This window comes from Lepisma saccharinum, chromosome 29, assembly GCF_977018435.1.
Source record: "Lepisma saccharinum chromosome 29, izLepSacc3.1, whole genome shotgun sequence".
NCBI classification, from domain to species: domain Eukaryota; kingdom Metazoa; phylum Arthropoda; class Insecta; order Zygentoma; family Lepismatidae; genus Lepisma; species Lepisma saccharinum.
In genome coordinates, this window is record NC_139257.1 from 23,541,289 (window position 1) to 23,557,566 (window position 16,278).

Sequence of the window (16,278 nt, forward strand, 5' to 3'; positions counted from 1 at the left end):
AGTTTATCGAGCGCACGGTATTTGGAGCGCACACAGAACAGAAGCCGTTTATCGAGCGCACGGTATTTGGAGCGCACCCAGAACAGAAGCCGTTTATCGAGCGCACGGTATTTGGAGCGCACACAGAACAGAAGCCGTTTATCGAGCGCACGGTATTTGGAGCGCACACAGAACAGAAGCCGTTTATCGAGCGCACGGTATTTGGAGCGCACACAGAACAGAAGCCGTTTATCGAGCGTACGGTATTTGGAGCGCACACAGAACAGAAGCCGTTTATCGAGCGCACACAGAACAGAAGCAGTTTAACGAGCGCACGGTATTTGGAGCGTACACAGAACAGAAACCGTCTTCTAGTCTTCTGCTCGACGGATATCGGTACTGTGTTCGCCGTTTAACTTAGAACATTATCCACTGGTGATGTGTGAAGGAACGCCAACTCATGTGCGAGAGTTCAGTGAAAACGTCATCGAACAACGATGTTTTGGAATCGACACCTCATGAGTGTGTGCCAAATGTTGCTGAGTCGGAAGTAGAAAAAACGAAGTATGAGTTACAGGAAAAGAGCCAGAGAGGACCTTTCGACGCCAGTCAACGCCATCTACAAGCAAGAGTTTGGTAAACTGTTTGATACGATACCAATAAATGTATGGAACGTTTCCGGTCAAAGACACCGGGCAAATAATCCGGTTGAAGGGTGGAACACAAAGTTCAACAGGATCGTTGGAGCACCGAATCCCAACGTTTACCTACTCCTCCAGAAAATGAAAGAGAAATATACTGGAACTGACAACCTTCTTCGCTGCCTGTATGTGACCAAGTCTGATTGAAAGTCATTAACCTTATGTGACGAGGTTGTTTATATACGGTTGTCAAGTAGTGTGCGCTCGATGTACGTGCGCTCATCGCACGACACTAGTTACACGGTTCAAAAAGTAACTGATTTACAGTTCCCAGTTACTCGGATCAAAAAGTAACTAAAGCTACAGTTACTCGGTTCAAGAAGTAACTATAAGCTAACTTTACAGTTACTTTCTGATGGAAAATCAATGTAATTTGTGTTTAAGAAAATTAATCATAATTTGCACTAAAATAACTATATGAAGACATACATTTATGTTTCTAGGACAAATACATTAATATAAGTTTTCATATATTTATATTATTAAAACAAATAAATAATGGTACAAGGAGTCAGCTTTGCTTGAATGAATTTTTCGTATGCCGACCACGGCACCTGTTTCTTTCTCTCTCATTCCAAGATTGACAAGTTCCACTCCCTTAACAGTAACTTCTTTCTAACTAGAAATGAATGCCACAACCCACTCCAATAAATGGAAGTACCCTCGCTCCATTAGAAATAAAGCGTATGTTCTAAATTTAGCATGTAAAGTCTCGCTTCTTTGCCTTAAGCCATGACAGACCTTTCACATTAGCATCCAGAAAAGATACATAGTTCGAAACAGAGTTGCCAAATTTAGCTCTTCCCCACGCTACAAATTTTCAAATTAACAAGTTAAGTGTCGTAAAGTAACTGTTGATTACGTAACTTATATGGCAGAAAAGTAACTCTTGATTACGTAACTTATATTGCAGAAAAGTAACTGTCGATAACGTTACTTCTATTGCAGAAAAGTAACTCTCGATAACGTTACTTCTATTGAAGAAAAGTAACTTTTTTGATTTGATAATACATTTTTGTGTGCGTCAGCACTTTGGCTATTTTGCACCCGTCACATTATACGTGGTCCAGCTCCTTATCGTTACAAAGAACAACTCTAACGTTGCATAACTAAAATCATAAAATATTCTGACCAGAAAAGTAATTGTCGATAACGTTACTACTATTGCAGAAACGTAACTGTCGATAACGTAACTTATATTGCAGAAAAGTAACTGTCGACAACGTTACTTCTATTGCAGAAAAGTAACTCTCGATAACGTAACTTCTATTGCAGAAAAGTAACTCTCGATAACGTAATTTCTATTGCAGAAAAGTAACTGTTGATAACGTTACTTCTATTACAGAAAAGTAACGGTTGATTACGTAACTTCTATTGCAGAAAAGTAACTGTCGATAACGTTACTTCTATTGCAGAAAAGTAACTCTCGATAACGTAACTTCTATTGCAGAAAAGTAACTGTCGATAACGTTACTTCTATTACAGAATATTGTTTCAGCTATGGTTAACTTACTTATAATTTTTAAAAGTAGCTACTTAGAGTTAGCAATTTAGCTAGTTAGAGTAAAAAAATTCTCAAAATGAAATAAACTGCATTTCTAATCAGGTTAGGTCTATTGTTGTCCCTGGGAATAAGTGAATTAGCAGTGCCATAAAGTCCACAACTTACTTAAACTACCGAACAATTTTAGATTCAAAAGTAACCCGTAACTGGTACAAGTAACGATTTCCTTTCAAACGCTAATATATAGCTCATTGCGTTAACCGTACTGCAATAAATGACAAAAAATGACTACATTTGCCTTACAGTGAATATCCACTACCGCAGTTAAGAATTATTCATACGTGATCTATATACTCGAAAATATAATTATCTGAGAGCAGTGATGTGCGTCTACGCGTAAACAACGATAGTCTACATTCTACACGTAGACTATTTTATATACGTAGATTACGTAATCTATGTAAACAACATAGCCAAAGGTGATAACTTAGCAAAGGACGCCATGGAATTCAAAGAAAATTATACTGCGTATCAGTTGCTGATGTGTGAAGAGAACTTTTCATACTCTTTCCTTCAAATTCGAACAATTTCTCACCTAGGAAGAAACCTAATATAGGAAATATTCTAGTGTTTTATGGAAAAAGACCACTCTTGCCTCACGACTGCCATCTGTTGTTGTTCTTTGCATACTATTTATCTTCTTCCATAGTTGATAATAGAAGAGAAGAGAAATTTTGTTGTAAATAGGATTCTTTTCATTTCGTTAGGAACCAGTATAGTTGAAAATGTCACTTTCCTTTCATGAAACCCTTGAAAATTAATTTTAATGCACTTTAGATTGTCTACGTAGTTTATGTAAACTACAACCCAATGTAATCTACGCGTAGATTACGTGTAGACAACGAATGTAGACGTAAACTTATAGTCTACGGCACATCACTGTCTGAGAGTGAAATGAAGTCGTAGATCAATCTAAAAATAGAAGAGGAAAATAATATTACTCGCAAGTTTTCAAAAAATTAAGTATGTGACTGTAACATTTACTAAAATATGTATGCATCACTTACAATGATACAAAAGTGAATTAATTAGTAAACTATATTTCACTACTTTGAACTATGTAGTTAGAGTAATAATTTTAATCGTTATTTTTAAAAATATTAAATGTGCTACCATCTGTGATCCACTTTCATAACACGTTGTGGTTGGCAACACTGATAAATTTCTGGAAGATTTCTTCTGGATAGTTTCCAGAACATGATCGCTTCAACACAGATAAACGTTACGTTATAGAAATGTGATGCTCCAACAGATCGTATGGCGATGTTCCAAAGAATAAAGTCCAGAGGAATGGTAGAGAAAAATCACCTCAAACATATTGAAACGGAGGCGAGGAATATTTTCAGTGTAATATGAGGACTAAAGCTGGCATCGACCCATAATCTCTCGTGAAGGACTTTTTGTCTCTCAGATCTCTATGAATTCAGCAGCAGAAACAAAGGAGCAAGTTCAGAAACAGAAAATATGAATATGAGAATACAGATGGATTATTTGAGTGGTAATCAATATGTGAAGTCTGATCCCACACGAGATGGCGATATAAGCGTTTCACTCGCCAAGGAGAAAATATTCGCAGTATTACAGCGATAGAGAAATGCTTTCATGAAGGAAAATAGCATGTAAAGCTTTGTTTTATTGAGAGTTCATTCTGCTTTAGTGTCTTTGAAAATATATATCTCCTTATTCAGTGCCTCACTAAATCCCTAAGGTATTTTTAGTACGGTCGAGGACTTTTGTCTCGCAAATCTCGATGAATTCAGCAGCAGAAGCATTGGCAGAAACAGAAAATACGAGTATGATTGAGTTTGTGTTTTAAGTCTATTTTATGCACAGCAAGGCTAATCGGGACTGGACCTACAGTGGGATCCGAACCACTATGTGCCTCCACCGGGTATCGAACCCGAGACCCCTTGATTACAAGGCGACGACGCTACCCCTACGCCATCGGGGAGACCAATATGAGTATAAAGGGGTTATTTGAGTGGTTATCGATATGTGAAATCTGATCCCACATGAGATGGCGATATAAGCGTTGCACTCGCCAAAGAGAAAATATTCGCAGTTTTACAGCGATAGAGAAATGCTTTCATGAAGGAAAATAGCATGTAAAGCTTTGTTTTATTGAGAGTTCCTTCTGCTTTAGTGTCTTTGAAAGTATGTATCTCCTTATTCAGTACCTCTCTAAATCCCTAAGGTATTTTTAGTACGGTCCTTCTAATATAATCTCTCGTCGAGGACTTTTTGTCTCGCAAATCTCTATGAATTCAGCAACGGAAACAAAGGAGCAAGTTAAGAAACAGAAAATATGACTATGATTAATATGTGAAGTCTGATCCCACACGAGATGGCAATATAATCGTCTCACTCACCAAAGAGAAAATATTCGCAATTTTACAGCGATAGAGAAAGCTTTCATGAAGGAAAATAGCATGTAAAGATTTGTTTTATTGAGAGTTCCTTCTGCTTTAGTATCTTTGAAAATATACATCTCCTTATTCAGTGCCTCTCTAAATCCCTAAGGTATTTTTAGTACTGCCCTTCTAATCATGCCTCTTTCTTTGATATTTTTGTTCTCTTGTCCTTTAAGAATTCTGAGTTTGAATTGTGTCTCACTAGTGTTTTCATTTATTGTAAATTTTTCGGTTTAGTGTTTTTAAAATTATATTTTCGCTATATTAGTTTATTGCAAAATTCGTATTTTCCATATTTGTTGTCTTCCTAACGTTGCATTTTCACTGTTTTTTAAGTTTTTATTGACCTTTTCTATGGGCTAAAATTCTAAATTCTATTTATAAATTTGTATTGCTCCTTTTCGAACGTCTTTCTTCCTTCTTATTTCTCTTGTCCTTTATTTCTGTAATTGTCTGTAATATCTAAATTAAGGTACCTTTATCAGTTCTTATTTGCCTGTTAATCGGGGTTGGTCTCTTGGTTAACACAAGATAATGGTTCTTATTTTAAACAATTGTCCAATCGTTCTCATTTCAGACAACAATTGTCCAACAGTTCTTATTTCAGACAACGACTGTCCAACAGTTCTTATTTCAGACAACAATTGTCCAATAGTTCTTATTTCAGACAACAATTGTCCAATCGTTCTAATTTCAGGCTTTTGCTATGCTTCGCAATTGAGTAGCCTTGTCTAAAGTTGTAGAAAGTTGTTTATCTTTTGTTTTCTATGGGATGTGACAGATTCTCGTATTAAACGGAGTGAAGATGTGTGAAATATTTCTCTGCAGGAGGAAGTATTGTCGAGAAGTTGTTCGTTCGACAGTACGTTTTTTGTCGAATTCCTATCTCATACTTTATTCTCGGAATTTTCGCGTCAGTTTCAATTGTTCTTTTCTGAGCCTTCAGTACCGGCTGCTACTTTCCCGGAACTTCAAGCGAGTGACATTAACTTTTTTCCGTTTCTTACGCACGTACCGAAGAAAGGGTCGCGAGGCTTGCTGGGAAGTTCGTATTATACACATGTCACAATGTAAACGGGATATGTAGGTTCCAGTCAGGGTCGTAGCCAGGATTTTTTTTAAAGGGGAGGGAGTAGATCCATGGAAATCGTCATATAACAATACATACAGTAATAAAATATTAATACAATTATAGACAAGAATTACAGTTATGATTTTGAAGAACTTCCACATGAAGGAAATCCAAGTAAAGGAAGAGACACTATGGGAATGACATTACATACAATATTTAAGGCGAGCAGAATAATAAGCAAAGAATTTTTTTACTGTAAAATAAAATGTAAAATCAAATATGTAACTTATACAACACGGCAGAAAGTGGAAGAATGCAAAATATATACAGAACCGATTAATAATAATTTACGCACAATAATAGCATATAGTGCATACTTCGTATATGATAATATAAAATAGTATAATCTTTCTTTGTTGACAATTTATGTAACTTAATATTTACAAATTTTAGTAATTCATTTATTGAATAAAAACAATGTCGTAATAAGAATTTTGTTTTTTGCCCTTTTATTGGGTACTTGATTCCATTGCTTTCATAAGAAAAGAGGGAAAGGAAACAAAAGAGGAAAAGGAGAGAAAAGAGGAAAAGGAAAGAACGGAAGTAAAGGAGAGAAGAGGAAAAAGAAAGAAAGGAGGAAAAAGAGAGAAAAGAGGAATAGGAAAGAACGGAAGTAAAGGAGAGAAGAGGAAAAAAAGAAAAGAGGAAAAGGAAAGAAAAGAGGAAAAGAGAGAAAAGAGGAAACAGAGAGAAAAGAGGACAAGGATAGAAAACAGGAAAAGGAAAGAAAATAGGAAAAGGAAAGAAAAGAGGAAAGGAAAGAAAGGAAGAAAAGGAGAGAAGAGGAAAAGGAAAGAAAAGAGGAAAACAGAGAAAATAGGAAAAGGAAAGAAAATAGGAAAAGGTAAGAAAGGAAGAAAAGGAGAGAAGAGGAAAAGAGAAAAAAGAGGAAAAGAGGGAAAAGGAAAGAAAAGAGGAAAAGGAAAGAAAAGAGGAAAGGAAAGAAAGGAAGAAAAGGAGAGAAGAGGAAGAGGAAAGAAAAGAGGAAAACAGAGAAAATAGGAAAAGGACAGAAAAGAGGAAAATTAAAGAAAAGAAGAAAGTTTTTATTTATCGTGAACTTATTTGTGGGGAACCATTTGCAGAGTTCGTTTCAGGTGTTTTTTATATTTGAATTTAGAATGTGTTCATTTTGCCAGTTAGCACAATGCTTGTGTCATCTGCATATAAGGTAGTTTTAACTGAGGGTAAGTTAGAGGGCAGGTTATTTGTGTATATGGTAAATAGTATTGGCCCTAGAATAGAGCTTTGAGGAACACCACATGTCACTTCTTCTAGCCTAGATATATGGGAAGAAGCATTGTCCCTTCTACATGTAAGATCTCTACAGCTTGACTACGATTTTGCAGGTAAGATCTAAACCAGGTGTTTACTATACCCCTTATTCCATAGTGATTCAATTTTTTCAGAAGTTGATTATGTGATACTGTGTCGAAAGCTTTTGATAAAGAAAAGATAAAAAATACTGTGTGGTTGATTGAATTATGTTACTTTTGCGTTGCTTTTCTGACAAGTTTGTCTAATCGCGACTATGAGGATGACCGATGGTATGATGAAATTCATGAAGAAACACTCTCACAAAAAGCACCTATACTGATAACCCCCGCACACAACAATTATCCACACAGTCGTTTACAGACAAAGGTTGTCACATGGCGTACAGCTTAGTGCTTACTGTTTACATTCAATTCTCAGAAGTATTCGAATAGTTCTGTGTTCCTTAAAGTAACAATGTTTCAAAATTTCCTTTAATTTTCTTGCTCCAGCGCCAGTCATTGAAGAGTAATGATAATTCTATGATTAGAAAATAATATATTAATAAATTATTTTCTCTTGGTACACAAGACTTCTGAAGCCTGCCTCTCCACACAATGAACACATTCATTTATGCGATAAAATTGAATTTTTTACAAATTAGAAAAATTGTCAATGTTTTTTTTCATAGATTTTATAGCTTCATATTTAAATATTTGATAGTTCGAGGGGGGCATGGCCCCCATGGCCCCTCCCCTGGGTACGGATCTACTTCCAGTTAAATTTTTGAGTCACTGGTATTGTTAGTTATCCATTGGTTGATTGATTTGGTTTATCTTACTTCGCCTTTTTTCACTTTTGGCTATTCCCAAAGATGAGGATGATTTATTATGTGATAAAATTAATGAACACCCAGAAAGCATACCAATGCCGAGGCCGAGATTCGAACCCGGGATCTCTGTTAGTTATCAAGGATTGAAGTCAGTTATTTACAAGGCCAAAGCTTGTATCACATCAACTTTATGAGCATACAGACTCATCGGGACTGACCCTACAGCTGACAGAAGGAACTTAACAGCCGAACATGTACCCGGCCTTACTGATGGTGTTCCTGTAACATCGTCGTACTGTAATGAAGGGGTCCGAGTTTCGATACGCGGTGAAGGCACAGTGGTTTGGATCCCACTTTAAACTGTAGGTCTAGTCCCGTTTAGCCTTGCTGTGCATAAAGTGTTCTTAAAACAACAATTCATCATTATTAATCCTCACCGTCGCGATTATCCTAAAGAGGTAGAAATGAGATGTCAAATAGGATACTTGTTTCACGAGGCGATATGTAGTATTTGATATTAGGATAAGTTTATTTCTGCCGAACATCTTAAGTGAATTATGTAACGGAAATATATTCTCTTTCAGCACGTGTGGAGCGAGGAAGAACAGAACCAAAAGCTTCTAGAAAAACAAAACGAATGCCTCGAAAGGATAAGCAACGAAACGGGATTATCATATGGTAAGCAGCATATCTGAATGAATATCTACACTGCATGTAGACATGATAACATGTGCCTTTATGGTCATCAACTTGAGTGTGTTTTAATAAGTCGTCAATAGATGGAGTGTGTGTTTAGTTCACATTAAAGCTTATTTGAGACCCATTTCTTCTGGTTTGCAGAAAGCTTCAATTTTCTAAAAATGTGTTTTTAGCTGTTCACAAAAATTGTAATCTCTAACATTTTCGAAAACGTCAAGTTTAAATATCTTTTGAAAATGAAATGTATATCCTTGGGTCACATTCTATGAGATTGTATATAAAAAATTAAGCATTTAACAGGAAATTGTCAAGAAACCTTGACATTTGGTAAGTGAGGTAAAGCGTTAAAATTTAAATGTTGTTAATTTTTCTTTTTCAGATGGTGCATTCTGCAGCACAACATGGGATGGCCTCCTGTGCTGGCCTAGGAGTCCTTCTGGATCTCTCCAGAAGTTGCTTTGTCCCCCCTTTATACTGGGTTTGAACATCCAGGTCTGTGCTATTTGATTTAACTATTTCCTTAACGTTGGACACTAGAGTGCTGCAGGGAGAGAATTTCGTTCGAGAGCCAAATTGTTCGCACGGTCGACGCTAGATAGCGTACGGAATTGAGAGCTTCTTCGCTCGAGCCAATAACGCTCGATCAGGCAAAACGAGCCGTTTACACTCGAAGCCCAGTAGTAATAACCGTAATTTGTCCGTGGTAGTGGGGCCTCAAAATATGATTCGGTGAAGTGAAATTGAAACTTAAGTGAACATAATCATCATCTCCATGTTAAAATGTAGTTTAGTCTATCTTACCAATACACAGTAATGTATGAAAATGAAATTATGATTGTGGGCTGAAACTGCCAGGTCGAATGTTTTACATACAGTCCTACTGACAGCAACCATAGACCTCTAACTACAGAGTGGAAATGATGAGATTTTTTAAGCCGCTTATAGTCCTGACGGTAGTAGAAATATGGCGGAGGTGTACATTAGAACTTTTTAAGTTCTAATTTTGTATGAATAAATGATTTGTACTCACTTGTGAAGTGTAATGTGTAAAGTTATATACTGCTTAGTAAACTTAAAAATTGAAATCTTCAAAATAGTTGTTACAAGTAGAAATGTGAAGTTATGTTCGCCGCCATGTTAGTATCCCCTGGCTTCGAAATGTTTGGCTTCAATTTGATCCATGACTCACGTTTCCGGTCTGTGGCAGCAATAGCATTTTGGGAAGGAAGGAGTTCCGTGAAAATAATTTGCTGCAGAGACATAAATGAAGTTTCAAACGTAGTAACATCGCCGCGAAAGTAAGTGGAGACGTGTTTACGAATTATGGATGTGTTCAGAATTTTTTTTTAAAAGAAAAAGCCATCCATATAGGGAACGTTACGAAACCAATTGTAGGGTAGTACTTTTACCTGCTTCGCCTCTCACGTTTGGAATAGACTTTTCCAGTGAGTTTTGTCTTCCCTGGCTGGACTGTATATGTATCTACGATTATTATCACATTGAAATGATATTCCTTTGTAGGAGGACGAGCGAGCGAAAATGGTCTCATGCAGTACTCTATTGGACACAAGAGCTGTAGACTTAACGATTATGCAATAAGTTAATTCTAGTCTGGAGTTAAGAATTTTCATAACTTTGTGGTAAAGTAATAAGTATTTCAAGGCACTAAGATTTTGAAAAATATGTACTTAAAAGGGCACTATAGATTTTAAGAGGCACAAAAATAAGCGATGAACATGAACTTGTTACTAATCGCGACGATTAGGATTGATGGTTAAATGAAATTGAGCGGAAGTAGCAAGAAATGCATAAAAGCACATTTAGGCAACACTGTGAACTATATGCATTTATAGGCACTTTCAAATGCATCAATAGACCAGAAACAATATGAAACAAAGCTGGAACATCAAAGCCTATGAAGATATGAAGCTATCAGTATTAGGTCTCTGATCTACCGTACCGTAACCTTTCTTATCTTTCAGGAGAACGCTAGCAAGTATTGCACCCCTAACGGGACGTGGTTCTACAATGAAGAAACAAAGTCTGTATGGACGAACTTCTCCATGTGTTACACCCACCCAGAAGTAGATGTCATTGTTGGCATAGATGCGGTTCACAATGTAACACTTGCCCTGGTAAGTGATATTGTTGCTAAAAAGTATTTTATTAACTGTTGAAATTTCTTTGACACCTAGTATCAATTGTTAACTTGTTCTACTATCAAGATATTTTGTGATATTAGCTCAAAAGAGGAAACTTACTAAGTTATACTTTTTTAATTCAATAATATTAACGTTACAAATTTATAGTATATGCACTTGACCCTTAGCTGTGGATGGACAATTCTACTAACCATTTCGTTTGAAACAAACACTATTCAAGACAACTAAGCTATCCAAACTGTAGTTTGCCACGAATGTTACTTAATTTTAAACAAATAACTTTTAAATTATACATGTTTGGCTTATATAGCAATTGCTGAACTTAGAGTCTGGATATGTCTTTTATTAATCTACATGTTTTGTTTGAGAAATCGATCAAAGATCTGTCAGGTATGTTAAAAACCGGAATCCTAGCATATGTACTCAATTTAAGTCTCCTTCAATTTATTTCTTGAATACGATTTTCATTTGATGTAATTATAGTTATAACATTATGAATAAACTCATTAACTGACAATAAAGGAAAACTATTCCTTACGAACTAGGTTAACGTTTATTTTTATCTTACATAGAGCGTATATCTATTGTTGAAAATCCCACAACTTATTATTCGTCTACTGAACACGAATAAGATTGTTAATTGTAAAAAAAATATATGAATCGACAAACACATAAACATATATATATATATATATATATATATATATATATATATATATATATATATATATATATATATATATGTAAACATGACCCATTCCTTTTTAGAACACACTCGTTCATAGCTTTCAATTTTAAAAATAAATTGAGGACTAAAAGTGGTAAACGTTGTAAGTGCCAAAAACGAAAGGGAAATCGTATTGTTCCGCGCATCAGCCCGTAAGAACATGCACACTAGTGACATTTTTACACGTCCTTTGAACTATCTAGAGGGCTACCAGCCACATTTCACGTTTACCACATTATAAAGCATGGTACATTTCACAGTTCAACGTGGAAAACGGTATTTGAATTATTGTGGCACTTACAGCGTTTACCAATATTAGTCTTCGATTTTGCATAACCTCGTACCCCCAATAGAAAATAATATTCACAAAATAATATTAAATTTTGTAAAAATGTTATGCCTATTTTCATGATAGTTTTTCACAGATTGTACAAAAGAAAACATTTATTCAGAAAAATATATTCTTTGCACTCATTTTAGTGAGTTTTTACGGTCTTATAATATTATCAGAGATTAAGTGAGTGTAGTGAGTACAATGTAGTAGTTTTGTAGACAAAAACAGTATTTGTTTTTAGCAACTAAAAACTTTGATGCAGCATCATGCATCGTCAATTTATTTGAGGGGATATAAAAGTTACAAATCGGATCAAAGGATTTACGGGGAATAATGGGCTCTGGACCTCCCTGTTCCAGGAAGCGAGTTTCGAAACAGGGAAATTTTGATTCACAGGTCGTTGCACTCACGCTGTAGTTCATATGGCTACATTGAACTTTCCTGAGTATGCTGAGAGCCCCTACACTACTAAAATTCGATCTCTCTTATGAATGAATCTGGCCCCACCTTTCTTGTGTTTTTCTTGGAGAATGTGGCACCAAGTTTACTTGTGAAACATTCCTCCTGTGTCATCACACTCAGGATCCTAATATTCATCACTGTTCTTCCTGTGAAAGGTTCAATGACCAGTATCAAATGCATGAAATAGTAGCTTCACAGCCAAAGCAACGAAATTTCTTCCTACGATGCTTGCAGTACCCAATAACAATTTCAGTTTTCACCGATATCCAGTAAACCGTTGGAGTTCCCCTTTAAGTCCACTTTATGCCAACCTAATCGGGACTGGACCTACAGCTTAAAGTAAGATCCGAACCACTATGTGCCTCCACAAGGTATTGAACCTCGGACCCATTGATTACAAGGCGGAGACGTTACCACCCTGCCATCGGGGAGGCGTAAATCGTTGAAAATATCAAGAAAAGTTCCAAACAAAAGATGAATATCACAAAAGAAGTATGTGTTTTCTACACGTGTTTCGAACTACAGTAAAACCTCGTTAATCCGTACAAGCCGGACTTTGCTTAATCCGGACAGGCAAAAGGAAAAACAAAGCAGAATGCAGGGTTTTAAATGTGACTAGAAGTCAACATTCGCACATCATCATAATATGGGCATCGTACTGCACTGTATGTACAGTATTGCTTTACATTCTACTGCACTGTATAGTGTACTTCGTCCCTTTAAATACACCATAATAAACGTGTTTTGTTGCTATAAATGGGGTTTTAATGCACTTTCTACTGTTCTTGTAGGCTATTTAAGTTAATCCGGACTTTCGTTGAACCGGTCAACTTATCCCATTCATTAGTCCGTATTAATGAGGTTTTACTGTACTTAGAGGCCCGAGAAAAATGGAGAACGTCGTAGGATAGAAAGTTCTGTAAGAGAATGTCCACTTATTTTACAATATCTGTATATATTATATGTAATGCACGAAATACATTAAATGTTCAGTAAGTATCCAGAAATGTTATTGCTATGCTTATAAAATATTATTATGTCATGTGTTATTGGTAAGGACACTGATTTATGGTAAATAAAATTCATGAATTTCGCATTTAAAAAGTATATAAAAGCGGTGAAAAAAGATCATTTCGTTGGAAAAGCGGTAAATAAAAGTCAAAGTTAAGTAGTCTGCACCTACCTTTTATCAGTTAAAGTGTACACTTAACATAACCTCTGCATTGCATGGTTTTAAATTGCATCTCTGGTTGGTCATTATTAGGGAGACAAATTTATGGTAAATAAAAACTGAGGAGAGCGGTAAATAAAATGTTATATCAGCGGTGGAAAAAAAAATTGGCACACACTTTTTCATCATGAGAGGAAACATCATACAAAAGAGCTATAAATTGATAAACTACTTCATTTTTATGTACTGTACACATACACAAGTACTTAGCTGTCCAACCAAAAAGAAAACATCAACACAAAATCACTTCATTTCTAAATTGCATATCTCAAGTGATTTATTCATTGTATGTATTTAAAGGATATCCTTGCTATCCATCAAATAAAATAATCACTACTGCACATACACAAACACATGTTGAAAATTACATGATGATAAACAAAATTCATTCATGACTGAACACAAATGACGCCATTGTTTCCCTTGATGTGGGGGAACAGACTAATCTTATCGCTGCTACAGCTAGCAAATTCAATGAAACTGGAAGTTGAGTGGAAATTCGGGGGAAGAAAGGAATGCAGCTTGACAGGGAGCGAAGATTTCGAACTGAGATTATGTACATGGGAAATCCCAATTTGCAGCGTCTTCCTGCTGTGATCGAAGATAAAACGTTTTTCAGCTGCAAGTGGTAGGAAACTTTAGGCAAACGTTTCGTTACAAATCGACAGTTTGCGCGCACAACCTCGATTGCCGGTTCTTGCTTGTTTTCTACCCAATTTGATGATATTTCACGGTTATTTCGCGAAAAAGCGTTCATTTCGTGGAAAAGCACACATTTCGCATTACTTCGCGAATAAAACTCATGCATATTTCATTATTGGGGGTGTAGTTACGTGCAGAATGTTCAAAATTGCATCTTTTTTTCACATTTCGCGATTTCGCGCATCGCGATAATTCAATGTCCCTAGTTATTGGTAACTACCCAGTGGCAGTTGTGATAGTAGTCCAATCAAAGCGTCTGTATGAAAAGGGTCTTACCTGCATGTATGAACCTAGTATATGAAGCCTCATTTTTAGAAGTTCAGGCAAAGAATGAATATATTAATTATGAGTCCAGATATCAAGTTCTTGTTATTATAGTTATAGAATTAAGTGCATTTATGAAGCAACAGGAATAAATGGGAAATTTCTTTTTGATGATTGCTGTTTGTTTTAATACCTCTGATAGGGTCCACTAGAGTCTACGAAGAGGCTATTTATTTTCACTATTTGAATTTGAAAAGGTGACGTCATTAACGCACACATACAGAGGTCAATATTATTTTGTTATGTTCATAATCACGTTTTCTTCTTTCCAGAAATACATGCCGGTTCTGAAGAAAATTTCACAAATAGGATACAGCGTGTCACTAGTGTCTCTACTCATAGCATTCTGCATTCTAGCCAGTATTAAGTAAGTATCTGTGTAAGTTCTCATTGCAAGAAAGTTTTACGTTTTAAGAATATTAAAAAGAAAGTTCTTAAAACATGAATAATTTTAACTAACTAACTAACTCTCTAGCGTTCTCAAACCCGAAGGTTCATGGCTACAGCAATACAGGCCTTCCATCTGTTCCTATCTTGAGCAATATCTATATACTCTTTTCCAACTCTACCGATTTCCTTTAGGTCCATCTCAACGTTGTCCCTCCATCTTCGTCTTGGCCTTCCTACTGGTCTCTTACCATCAGGTTTCCCAACAAGAATCCTGTAAACTCCTCTTTCCTCTCCCATTCGTGCCACATTGCCTGCCCACCTAAGTCTTCTTGATTTAATTATTCTAATAATATCTGGACATGAATATAAATTATGTACTTCTAAATTATGTAACCTTCTCCACTCACCTGTCTCCTCATCCCTTTTAGGTCCAAAGATTTTCCTAAGGATCTTATTTTCAAATACTCTCAATTTATGTTCCTCTTTCAATGTAAAGGACCAAGTTTCACACCCATATAATACTACAGGCAAAATTACTGTTTTGTATATTTTAACTTTTAGTTTCTTAGATATTAAACGAGAAGACAAAAATTTATGAAGAGAGACGTAACATGCATTTCCTGAATTAAGCCTACTTTTTGTTTCCTCTTTAATATAATTTTCATTTGTTAATATTACTCCTAAGTATTTGAATTTAGAACTGGTTCAAACGAGTTGTTATCAATAATTAGATTTTGATTATTACCCAACACTTGGTTTCGGCCTGTAAGGATACATTTAGTTTTCTCTTTGTGAAGAAAGAATAATTTTATCACCAATATTTCACCTTCTGAAAGTGATAAATATTCGACTCTTCAAAGAGGCTTCCAAAGGCAGATCATATATTACTACACAGTAGAGTGCTGTAGGAAGAGGATTTCGCTCGGGTGCCAAATAGTTCGCACGGACGGCGCTAGATAGCGTACGGAATCGAGAGCTTCTTCGCGCGAGCCAATAACGCTGGAACGGATAAAACACTCGAATCCCAGTAGTACACGCACAACCGTTATTTGACTCTGGTAGTGGGCACTTAAATATGGATCTTGAAGTGAAAGACGCAGTAAAATTGAAACTTAAGTGAATATAATCATCATCTTGTTAAATATATCTACATATCTTACCAATACACAGTGATATATGAAAATGAAATAAATTATTGTGGGCTGAAACTGCCAGGATAAATATTGTAAGTATTGTATGTGTCTACGATTATTGTCACAATAAAATGATGTTCAAATGTTTACGCTCGACAGTTGGAAGCTTCAACGAGCACGTACGTCAGAGGCGTCTGTGAACGCATGGGGTGCATGCTGCGCATGCGTCAATTGTGGGAAA

General features: G+C 35.9%; 1 protein-coding gene across 1 annotated transcript in view; it reads left to right on the forward strand.

The window, feature by feature from the left end:
• The window catches only part of LOC145981249 (secretin receptor-like), a 645,142-nt gene that overhangs the window by 586,533 nt on the left and 42,331 nt on the right, over positions 1-16,278 (forward strand). The window contains exons 4-7 of the mRNA XM_083114400.1: positions 8,458-8,551; positions 8,952-9,064; positions 10,555-10,707; positions 14,787-14,881. Coding sequence (XP_082970526.1) covers positions 8,458-8,551; positions 8,952-9,064; positions 10,555-10,707; positions 14,787-14,881 — 455 coding nt within the window. The remainder of the gene's footprint in view (positions 1-8,457; positions 8,552-8,951; positions 9,065-10,554; positions 10,708-14,786; positions 14,882-16,278) is intronic.